The sequence below is a fragment of the Balaenoptera acutorostrata genome, chromosome 8 (genome assembly GCF_949987535.1).
Source record: "Balaenoptera acutorostrata chromosome 8, mBalAcu1.1, whole genome shotgun sequence".
Taxonomy (NCBI): domain Eukaryota; kingdom Metazoa; phylum Chordata; class Mammalia; order Artiodactyla; family Balaenopteridae; genus Balaenoptera; species Balaenoptera acutorostrata.
In genome coordinates this window covers 90683744-90696187 of record NC_080071.1, presented here as the reverse complement: position 1 = coordinate 90696187, position 12444 = coordinate 90683744, and the positions used below count along the sequence as shown (strand labels likewise).

Genomic DNA, 12444 nt, shown 5'->3' with positions numbered 1-12444 from the left:
AAAGATAAGCAGAGCCTACTGAGCCAGGGGAGAGTCTTCTTGACCTGGGAGAATCCAGGACGGCTTCACAGAGGAGGGGATATTTGCCTCAGACCTAAGATGAATTTTTCCACAGAAGAAGATGGGAAAATGAATTCTGGTCCGAGAGAGGTGGGCACCCTGACCCCCTCCAGCCTGTGCCCGTGCTCCAGCCAGAGTCATGACCCGACAAGCAGATCCATTCATGCCAGGCTCCTGCGGGGACCCCCAGGTGGCCGCCCTGGTCTCAGACCAAGTTCACACTCCCTGAGGAACACAGCTCATGGGCCTTCCAAAGTCCGTCCCCTCTCTGCATCTGTGTCTCTGTGTCTCTGTCTGTCTGCTTGGCCCTGTTCCGTACGCCCCTGCCCTACTAACTTCCAGTTACCAAAGGCAACACGGCCTTCCAGCTCAGACTCACGCGGACTGGTCCCTCTGCTGAAAGCACTTCCTCGATGCTCCCTCCCTGAAGCAGCACTCCTCCCCCTCCCTTTCCCTTCCCCCTCCTCCTCCACCTCTACCCATGAAGGCGCACACCCACCACCTATAGGGGCTCCCAGAGGCCAAATACAGGACGATCTGAGTATCCAAAACCAAAAGAGCAACAACACGTCCGTCGCAACGCACTGACTAAAAAATACAAAAGATCCGTGAATGCTTAGTGATACCTGGAGAGAGAGAGGCGGGGAGAGAGATGAGTAATATCTCTGAGAGTATCAATTAGCTATTTCAGGTGCCCCTTTCTGTCCGTGAATCATCTGTGTCCTCCAAGGACATGCCTTTTTCCAACACTGGTCTTCTCCGCGCTTCTCGGGCTGATTCTTCTCGAATGACGGGGTGTCCTGGGCTGTGTGAGTGAGTGGGGCTCCTTCCCCCATGAGCTTTGATTTCCTGTGGGGCCTGGAAGGTGGGTCAGTTGCTCCACAGGCATGGAGTCCCTAGGATTTCTGGGTCCAGGTTCTCCCCCCGGGTCTGCAAGGCGGGTGGCCCCTCGAGGAGGCTGTGATAGTCCCCGCGTGTTTCGTGAGCTGTGGTGCAGGCAGGTCTCCCGTGTCACCCCACCCCCGCAGGAGTCAGAGTCCTCCCGCCACCCTGACTTCCTCCTGGGAGCTCCCATCACTCTCGTGAGCTCGTCTCACGTGTCTTCCCGACTGCCACGTGGAGTAGGGGAGGAGAGGTAGGCGGGGATCTGGTACCCGGGCGCTGCCGGACCATGGCACGTGGTGCATGGGGTCCCAGAAACGAGGGCACGTCCTGTGCCCAGACTCACCAGAGACGCTCACCATCTTACTACCGCTCCTCCTTCAAGCTGTAGAGAGAGCACTTTGATTGCTTTGGAAACTCCTCATGGACATCGTGTAGACCAGCATCCCTCCTTTTGCCCTTTGCGGGGTGACGGTAACCAGGATTTGGGTCATCGGGCACCTGACTCTTAATACAGTACAAACATTATTGCCCAGAAACGTCAGATGGGGCTTTGCGAGGTATGGCTCTTCCCGACGCGGAACAGCCCTGGTGGTGTAGGGCAAAGGGGACTTCTGCCGGGGGTCGGGGCAGACCCTCTAGCTGCAGTGGCCGGTGTCCCTGCAGCTCCCATCTGGCTGCACAGAGGCAGCCGGGACCAAGGGTGGCGTGGCCGGGCTCTCTCTGCAGCGGGGGCCCAGGGCAGGGAGGCTGGCAGGACCTCCAGCTCCGGCTGGGGCTCAGGACTGGCTTCCTGGCCCAGGGAGGAGACAGGCAAGCCAAGAAAAGAGCAGCCCGGGTGCTCCTACAAACCACCACCTGACAAGTGGCGGAGCAGAACACAGACGGAGAGCAGCAGCAAATCTGGGTCACGGGAACATGGCAAAGGAGGTGGCAGGACTTGGGCGGGCATCAGCTTTCAGAGCAAGGAAGGAGCAGAGCATCAGAGGACAGGACCAAACTCGGGGTGGGGTACCCCAGGGAGCCCGAAGGCAGAGCTAAGTCTCCAGACCATCCCCGCCCTGGTCGGTGGACACAGCACTCCCTGCTCGGACTGGTCAGCAGGGAAACTGCCCAGGTGGGCAGACGCCCCACAAACCAGAAAAGAGTCTACGTGCTTTTCTGTAGTCACAGCAACCACGATGTACGTGCCTTTCACTGTCTGATCACGACGGATAAACTCTGCCTGTAATTAACAAGTGTATTATTCTGCTTTCACAGGAAGAAGGTGAGGGCTGGAAAATGTCACCGAGTGTTTTCCTTCATATGATGGAAGAAGGAAATAACGTATACAAAGGTCAGTTTAGCAGAATAGGCGTGCTGACTGAGGTGGCCCCGTCCACCCAGTGTGGCCTCAGCCTCTGTTGGGCAGAATTTGCTGCCCAATCATGAGAGGCTGCAAACATGCAATTCACAGCCAAGACCTTCTGTCCGTCTCTTTTAAAATTCCTTTGGGTGGCTTCAAGGCATATAACTGGTCAAAGAGCAAGATGAGAACGTAATCTAAACCTCTGTTCTGATTTAAACCCTTAAGACTTCAGCTGAACATTCTCTTGTTAGGAATGAAAGGGAAGAAGGATTTTCCCTGGATTGTTTAAATTAAGAAAATCAATGCCGTATGTACAGTAAAATGTTTTAATCCTATTAGACTAAGACTCGTGCCTGAACACTGACACCTAAATCTTTTCTCCCATGTTCAGCATACTTCGCAGAGTATAATCTGGCTCATTCAGCAAGTGTATGGATTGGTCTTTGAGATACTCTCATTATACTTTACTGGAACGGTTATCCAATTCCTGTGGTTCCACCCCACCCTCAGAACAAATCCCAACACAGAATGACCTGCCAAGGTGACCCTGGTCATCAGTGTTATTTGGAAATTCCTGAAAAATGCAATAAGGGCGTGAAGTAGAATATGTCCAAACTCCAGTCACACGCGTGCCTCCTTCCTAATTCTGGTCTTAGGTGGACAGCACTGGTACTATTATTTACTTAATATCTATTTTTAATTGATGCACGGTTTTTACCCCAATTAATTGAGCCTCATCCTCAGCAACTATATCAAAAATCGTTGCAGGTTTGATATGCCGGTTCTATAAAATAAGAATGTCCGTGGACTTCCCCCCTGGCAGTCCAGTGGTTAAGACTCCACACTTCCACTGCAAGGGGAGCGGGTTCGGTCCCTGGTCAGGGAACTAACATCCTGCATGCCGTGCAGTGTGGCCAAAAAAAAAAAAGAATGTCTGTGTACCTCCTGAAATTCTTTCCCTTACCAGCAGTGGCAAGGGTCCCACTCTACCTGAGATACTGAACGAAGGCAGAAGCACAGGGATAGGATGACCCCAGCAGGATTTAGCGACTGCTTTAATTGGGGAGAAAGGAGGTCAAAGGGTAAATTAACATTGATTAGGTGCCCAAGACACAGAAGGCTTTGTGTTTTCATTCCCATCTTACTTACCTTTATAACAACCAGGAGTGGTAAACATCACTTACCCACGATAAGCAGGTCTGATCTTCTATCAGGTCTACTGATAGAAGACCTGCCATCATTCACGTTTGAGAACATCAACTGTTTTTCTTTTCCATTATGGTTTATTACAGGATATTGAATATAGTTCCCTGTGCTATATACAGTAGGACCTTGTTGTATATCCATTCTATATAGTTTGCATCTGCTGACCCCAAACTCCCACTCCAACCCTCCCCCATCCCCACCACCCCCTTGGCAGCCACAAGTCTGTTCTCTATGTCTGTGAGTCTGTTTCTCTTTCGAAGATTAGTTCATTTGTGTCATATTTTAGATTCCACACATAAGTGATATCATATGGTATTTGTCTTTCTCTTTCTGACTTACTTCACTCAGTATGATAATCTCTAGGTCCATCCATGTAGCTGCAAATGGCATCATTGCATTCTTTTTTATGGCTGAGTAGTATTCCATTGTATATATGTACCACATCTTCTTTATCCGTTGCTCCGTTAATGGATATTTAATTTGTTTCCATGTCTTGGCTATTGTAAATAGTGCTGCAATGAACACTGGGGTGCAAGTATCTTTTCAAATTACAGTTTTGTCCAGATATATGCCCAGGAGTGGGATTGCAGGATCATATGGCAACTCTGTTTTTCAGTTTTTTGAGGAACCTCCATGCTGTTCTTTATAGTGGCTGCACCAACTGACATTCCCACCAAGATAATACCAACTCTGTAACAAACAGTGGTGCCAAGCAATCCCTATCAAAGCATCCATTCACTTACATATTCACTCAACAAACATTGATTGACTCCAATGTGCAGGTGCAGTGCTAGCCTGGAGCTACAAAGCTGGCACATGCCACCAGCAGGCTCACAACGCACCAGGTGCTGTGGCGGTAGACGGGTGGGGACAGCGGCACAAGTTGGATGGCTTGTTAGGCTGGCCTCAGCCGCCTCCGAGGGACCCAGCTAGGAATCGCAGTAAGTCACAGGCCTGGCTGGGGTGCCCCCGGAACTCAGGGCTGTGTCCCAGACAATAGCTGCCTTTTGTTAAGACACCACTTCACATGACTTCATGTATTGGTCTGTACACACTGTCTTTTGTTTCATATTCTGCATATCTATCACCAACCTTCGAGATAATTTTCCAGGCCTTCGAACGCATTAGGTAATTGACCAGCTCCTCTTCTTCTGAACACCTCCCTTCTGGAGCCCTGCCAGCTGTCCTCCTTGGGGCTTCCTTTGCCTTCTGTGACTGTCACCCCTTCATTTTCCTGTTACTCCCTCATTTTGGTGGAGCCTGTCCTACTGGGTGTCCTGAGAGGGGCTGCCGGTGGGGAGTTTTAGGTGCCAGGTACACTCGATACACTCACACTCGGGATTTGGAAGGCCTGGTTCCCTTGGCCTCTGATGTAACTACATGGAGAAAGAAAGAAAAGTGGAGAAGAGCAAACTTCTCACCTACCTTAACAGGGAGTCAGGAGCCCATGTCTAAAATTGATGAATCAAGAAGCAGCAGTATAAGCGTATCATCTAGACATTGGGAGAGGAACAGAGAAACAACCAGAAGAGCCCACGTGAAGCTAGATCACTTCACACCCTCCTCCCGTGGGCCCTGTGCTCTTCCTCCCACAAGCTGCTCACACTCCCACCTCAGGGCTGTCGTACTTTCTTTTCCCCTTGCCGTCAATGCTTGTCCCTTCAGGCCTTCTCCCGCCTCACCTGTGCCCGCCCCTGACCCCACTTTACTCACCTCCCTCTGACCCGTGTGTGTGTTTGCTGTCTCCCCGCGGTGGGGGGGGGGGGGGGGCGCCAGGTCCATGAGGGCAGGGCATGAATTTCATAATTTACAAATAGATCAGATTTATGAATGAATCTGAATCTAGTCAATGCATTTTTGAGTGAATGAATGTGGGAGTAAATGCCACTGGACAGTGTAACTGGAAGGCAGAGTTTTTTTATTATAATCTTTTCAATACTCTGACTTTAAAATAAGGTGCATGCATTATTTTGATAAAAACAGTAATTAATTTGGGGGACATCTAAGGTTCCCATGGGAAGCCTGCGGACCCACCCAGCAAAGCTCTTGAAACGACCCACACCTAGTGTGTAATATCTGTTTCCATCAAGACTAAGAAAACACAAGCCACTCAGGAGTAGGAAACATGAAGTGTGATTTTCCTAGTTGGCTGTTGGGGCATTTGATGAGTTACCTGTCCGGTCTTTGGTAATTTACAGAAATTAAATGTTTTCATCTGAGAATTCTTTTCATAAAAACCAAAGGTTTTCCTTCTCAGACGAAACATTAGCATTTTAATCACTGAGATTAAGCCCCCTCCTCGTCACCCCTCAACCTGCAAAAGCTGCCGCAGCTCCCGCTTTCCCAATTCTGGGATAAAAGCTCATTCTCTGCTGTAGGAAAGAGCGGGCAGTTGTTTTCCTTTGAGAGCCATGAATAGCTTCCTGCAATTAGAAATGTCCATGAAATTCTTGAAGGGATTGAGAAGTGCCCCGTGCAAAAGTGTCATGAGAAAAACAAAGTTGCGGTGGAAAACTAGGTCCATTTACATGAACTAGAGTGAAACCGGGAAAGGCTGCTACGAACTGTTTTATCGGTAAAATAGTTACAGCTCCAGAAATGGGGATGTCATGAGGTGCTACTGCTTTTACATAAATAATCACATCTTGCTTTCCTTTCTGTTGAATATTCTGTGTTCCTTTCATTATGAAACGCATGGCTTCCCAGTCTTAGTAAATCTATCCCGTGAAAAAGCAGTGTAGCTTCCTTTAAATAACAAAGCAGTTTTGCTCTAAAAGATCTTAGTGAAACAGGTGGGTTTTGCTGTGGGAGAAGATTTAGTCATCATACAAGGGGGAAATCTGCTAGAAAAGAGTTGTTATTAGTGAATAGCATGTTTTAACACAGTTATAGTATTTTCAAGGGGGAAAGCTTACAATTTTAAACCCATAAAAAAGAAGCATTATATTATTCCTGCATTTCAAAGTTTTCCACAGTCTAAGCTTATGTAAATTTCAGAAAAACGTACAGAGAAGGGGCAGTTGCCTTCAAGCCCGTGAGCCAGCCTCGCCTTTGTGTACTCACACCTTACAAGCTCACTGCAAAATCCCCCTTCTCGGGGGGGACAGGCATTCAGGCCAGAGCAGAAACTGAGGTCACCCTCAGACAGGCATACAGGAGGCACACCCCCAAACCTCTCCTGCCGTGTCGGCTCATCCCATCGTCTGAGCCCTAGCGGCTGGGCCACCTCTCACGTGGCCACCCTGCTGGGGAAGGACATGTGGGTGAATCAATTCTATGAAAATTTTACCCCTTCTGTGATGTGTTTCTTGTCTATTTCTTATAAATCCACACTAGCCACCCTAGAAAAGGTTTGGGTGCTTTCATCATCCTCATTTTCAAAAATCTGCCCCTGAAACTTTGCATCACCCGTAGGTTTCTCCTTGCTATCTTCCTGGCACAGACTGTGGGCCAAGGATTGGGCCCCCTCCAGGCCACACTGCCCTTGGTTTGCTGGTGGGAGGCCGGTGGGCCTAAGAGCCCTCGCCGGGCCTGGAATCCAGACAGGCCGACCCCTCTGCCCAGCTAACTGTCCAGGAAGTGAGCCAGGCCTGACCTGTGTGTGCCCATCACCTTGTGGTGCCCCTTCTCGCTTCCAGAAATCTCCATGCCAGCCTCTGGGAGCAGCGTCAGGGTCTCCAGCCTGTGGCTTGTGGACCCGACCCACCCTTTCGGAAAACTGGAGCTGCACGCCCGCATCCCGTCTTGCTCCCCTTGCGTCCTGTGTGGTCCTGACTCGGACCCCTAAGAGGACACGCCCAGCGGTCCTCAGCGTCCGCACTTCCACTTGCTCTCTGGGCACAAGTGTCTTTAGAGTAGCTGCTGTCCTGCCTGGTCCCTCGGCCCTCGAGAGGCGGAGATTGCTGACAAGGAAAGGGAAGAAAGACTGTGAGACCAGCAGCTGGAAAGTGCTGACATGGGGGACCCACCTGACGGGGCTTCCACCTGGCTGGAGCCCTCCGGGCGATGCCCTTGCCCAGCCGCCCGTTCTTGTGCATCTGCATCTCGTCGCCCTTTTGCTCCATCTCCCCAGGATCTGCAGCCATTCCTGGCTCACACCACGTCCCATCCCTTCTCCTCTCCTTTCTCGTTGCTTCTGCTCATCCCCGGCCTCCATGATTTACGTGGAGATTCCACCCTCCTCTCTCATCTGTTTGCCCACTTGACTCTCCGAGAATCTTCTCTGCTGTCCGCCTTCACAGTTGACACCTCTTGCTCCCTGTGCGCCCAGACGTATGTTTCTGCCTGTGACCGTGACTGTCCTCTATGGCTTGTCCTCTAATGCCACCCTTCTTGGTCAGCTGTGTCGGGGGGCACAGTCCTGGCTAGTCTCAGGATCCCGTGCGGTGCTCGTAGGAGAGGCCGTGCTTGAGAAACTTCCATCCCATCGTTCACCGCCTGCCATCCAGGCCCCGCACGACCCCCTTTCTTCCCAAGCCATAGCCATTGTCAGACGGAGGTGGGGAAACCCCTGCCTGGGGCCCCGTGGCCCTCGGTTGCCTTCCCGAGTTGCACGGCGTCAGTGCTCCAGGGATGCGTGTCCGGCAAAGTGGCCCAGCTGAGTGGTGGTTGCAGGTTTGGTTCCAGAAATTTTCCATCACATTCTGAACACAAATTCAAGGAAGAGATCTCATTTCCCAAACTGACAAGTCTTTTTCCCCTGGGAGATCCCCCAATCCCACAGCCAGGATCCAGTGATCTGCACCTCTGTGCAATTTGGAACTCCCTTTCTGAGAAAACAAGTTTATTTCCATTTATTCCAGTGATACAAAATTACCCTTATTTCCTCTAGAGTCATATTTCTCTAACCATCCTCCTAACTGCCAGGCAAAAGGGAAATGTAAAATATGTATGATTTCAAAAACATCCAAAAAGTGATACAAAAATAGAGCCGTTGAATTAGGGGCGAGTAGTGGATCCTTGTGGGTTCAGTGTTGGCTTTTACTAGGAGCCAGGGTAAATTACTGGTGAGTTGAACTAGCAACAAAATCTCTCCTATTTTAGCGAATCATTTGAATAATAAAAATAATGTAAAACATATTACAGAAACAGTCACCTATAACTGTATAATCCCACAATTAACATATTATTTTTTACATGTGTTTAATCGTATGGAAGAATGTTGTCTGTTTCATACTTCTTTATTGGATCTTTTCACATGAGCAGTTTCCTTCTTTATTTTTTAGATATTATACAGGCACAATCCTTCTGTTTGGGAAGTGGAGAAGGAGGTAGAGCAGAAAACTGAGGTTGTGTTACATATCACAAAACTGCATTCCTTCGTGTCAGCACAAAGGAATGGGCACTTGCCGTCTACCTCTACAAGGATTAAATCAGGAGCTGCAGCAGCTGCTGACTTGCAACACCCCCTGAAAGGAGCTCAGGGTGGAGAGCAGAAATGAGGCCTTCTGTGCTCTGGGAGAAACTGGCAGAACAGGTCTTCAGAATAGTTAGATATTTTCAGGAGCCAATTTTATGAGCCCAATTCTTGTATCTCCTCCTATGTAGAAAAGCACTAAAATCCTTCATGGTGACGACTGCTCCTCGTGACTAGCAGAAACCTTGTGCAAAAAAATATGTGCTCGATTGCGTGTACTCCCCCTTCACCAAAATCACGTATATGCTAACCTTACCCCCTACCTCTTTAGAGCAGTTTCTCAGAGCTATCTGAGACGCTGTCTCCCGGGCTATAGTCCTCATTTTGCCCCAAATAAAACTTGACTCACAACTCTCATGGTGTACATTTTTTTTAAGTCGACATTAGTCTTCACGCTGAAAAAATTTCCTTTTCTTTTTCTTTATTCCTTCTGGAGTACAGACCTGTGGAAGAATAAAGATGAATCGTGGAATGTCCCCCAGGGCTATGATCCCGAACTGATCAAAGAGGACAAACGGAAAGAATTGGAGTCGGAGATCCGGCTGCAGGTAAGACTGCTTTTATGTTGTAGTCCCAGTAAGTCATTCACTGCAGTGCTTTGTTACAATTTCCTGTTAATAACCTACCCAGAATTTAAGCTATTTTTAACTTCACAAAGAAAACACAAGTCATGCGAAGTCACCTAAACGTAGGGTCTTTTGTATTCACCTAGGTTGACGAGCTGATGAGACAGGAACTAAAAAACTTAAAACTAGCTGTGAACAGAGAGAAGGAATTATCGGGCAAAACAGGAAGGAAGAAAGGAAGTAAAAAGGTGAGTGGTTCTTTTTTAAAAAAAATTATTTATTTATTTTTGGCTGTGTTGGGTCTTCGTTTCTGTGCGAGGGCTTTTCTTTCTAGTTGTGGCAAGCGGGGGCCACTCTTCATCGCCATGCGCGGGCCCCTCACTATCACGGCCTCTCTTGTTGCGGAGCACAGGCTCCAGACACGCAGGCTCAGTAGTTGTGGTGCACGGGCCCAGTTGCTCCGCGGCATGTGGGATCTTCCCAGACCAGGGCTCGAACCCGTGTCCCCTGCATTGGCAGGCAGATTCTCAACCACTGCACCACCAAGGAAGCCCCAGGTGAGTGGTTCTTATGCACGGGAAGCAGAGGGCAGATCCAAACCGTGACCAGGAGCCCGGCCCCCGCGGGTAGTGGCCCGTCCAGGCGTGCTGCCCGTGGACCCTGGCTGTCCCAGGCTGATTCTCCGGGAAACGTACCTACCTTTGGTGAATTTACCTCCGTCCACCAGGTAGCCCTCAGGGTTGTGGGCTCATAAATGAGATAAATCCAACAGTCTGGGAGTAACTTTCCCAGTCCGCCATCACTGCAGATCTGTGGTACCCAAGCCCCACAAGTGGGATGAGACCTATCGGAGGAGCTGGGGCATGTGTCTCAGATGGCCACCCGTCTCTCCCTGTAGAAGATCTGTAGGGGAAGCCAGTGGCAATGAGCAGGTTCCTTGTGAGTCGGGGAATCTGATGAATTGAATTTTCAGTTGCCACCCATCCGTCTCAAGAGTGGTTTCGAGTAGCCAGTTGGATTCCAATATTCCATGTTCACATACTAGGGTCCTGTGAGATAATAGAAAATATACGTATTGGTCTCTGCCCCTGGTTGTTGGCAGGGAGCTCCTGGAACCCTTGTAAATTCCTAAGTGATAAGCACACTGGGAGCATCTTTTGTCACAATGAGGCAATGCTGGGAGGGCTCCTAGATGGCTCCCAGGGTGGGGCTGGTTACAGGGAAGACCAAGCCATGATTAGAAGCCTGGAGTTCTCAGCTCCACCCACCCGCATTCTCTAGAGAGGGGACAGGAGATAGAAATGGAGTTAATAATTGATCAAGCCCACATGAGGAAGCTTCCATGAAACCCCAATAATAATGGGATTTGGAGAGTTTCCAGGTGGGTTAACACATCCACATGCTGGGAGGGTAACACACCCCAATTTCACAGGGGCAGAAGCTCCTGCACTCAGAGCCCTCCCAGACCTTGCCCTACACACCTCTTCATCTGGTTGTTCTTCTGTATCCTTTATCATATCCTTTAATGAACTGGTAGATGGAAATAAGTGTTTCCCTGAGTTCTGTGAGCCACTCTCACAAATTAATCAAACCTGAGGAGGGGTTTGTAGCCGGTTGGTGAGAAACATAGGTGACAACCTGGACTTGGCAATTGGCATCGGAAGTGGGCTGGGGAGCAGTCTGGTGGGACATCACCCTTAACCTGTGGGATCTGACTCTATCTCCAGGTAGACAGTGTCAGAATTGAGTTACATTGCAGGACCCCCAGCTGGTGTTGCAGAAAACTGCTTGGGGGAGAACCCCGCACATCTGGCATCAGAAGTGTTGTGAACATGGTCCACTTTGATCCAGAGCCAGCCCTACCTCTGGGGCCAGGATGCTCCAGGCAGAGGAGCTGGCAGGGTTGTGGGCAGCCTGTGTCCTTGGAAGGCTTTCTCAAGCTTCCATGGTCCATCAACTCTTGCTGGGACTCACACACTCCCTCAGAGTTTATCACACTCCCAGCTACATTAGTGACTAGTTTCGCCAGCCCAGGGGCTGTATGGTGTCTTTACAGTGGCTCTATCCTAATGCTCTTTGTGTTGACTTTACAGTTTACAGTTTAACTCTGACTCTGAATGTCCTTCATGGGCCTCTACTGAGGCTCTATCTCTGTAGCCCACTGAGGGCTCTCGATAGGCTATTCCCTCATCAGTAGGAAATAAATATGCCACCCATTGACCCTATTAATGAATTTCACGTCTTCAGAAAGTGATACTTTAATGACTGAACATGGAAATCAAGCCAAACAAAATGGGAAATGAAGCCAGGAGGTGACTGTACCCCTCCAGCTGAGAATGGGCTTCCTCCTCTTACCCAACAACTGATCATCAGTCTGGCCCAAGGGCACCCTCTGTACTGCTGCCCCCTCTCACTCCTTGCAGCCTGGTGTCTGCCCTCACCATGTCCTAACTCATGACATGTCACAGGGTGAGAAATTGCTATGAATTTCTCTCTTGGAATTAAACTGGTTGAACACACAATAGATGCACTCAGGGTACCCCAATAGATTGATGGTAATTGTGTAACTGTAGAGTTTTCAATTCTCATAATTCCAATCCAAACAACCTTGGGAGACATAAATATGATTCAATTTCGTAAGCTGAAACTTAATTAACTATACTAAATCCCCTCCTTAAGAAGACCATTAGCAGAAGGGGAATGGGCAACTTTGAACATAGAAAAGGGGAAAGAGGACTCAGAGGGATAGTATTTGGCAGTATTATTCCAGCATTATCCAGAAGCAGTGACTTGATCAGAGATTATACAGCAGCCTGAGTGCTCCTTTCGAAATATAAATATGACCTTAGCACTCCATGCTGAAACCCTTCAATGACACCCCAGTTCCCCCAGGGATAAAGATGACAGGCTTACAAGGCCATGACCAACCTCACCAGTGTCCTCTTCTTCAGGCTCATCACCCACCT

At 49.3% G+C, this 12444-nt stretch overlaps 1 protein-coding gene across 1 annotated transcript in view; it reads left to right on the top strand.

Annotated features, from left to right (window-relative positions):
- Positions 1-12444, top strand: part of IQCA1 (IQ motif containing with AAA domain 1) — a 171894-nt gene that overhangs the window by 87818 nt on the left and 71632 nt on the right. Inside the window, exons 9-11 of the mRNA XM_007184769.2 lie at positions 2203-2278; positions 9354-9460; positions 9625-9726. Of these exons, the coding sequence (XP_007184831.2) occupies positions 2203-2278; positions 9354-9460; positions 9625-9726 (285 nt within the window). The remainder of the gene's footprint in view (positions 1-2202; positions 2279-9353; positions 9461-9624; positions 9727-12444) is intronic.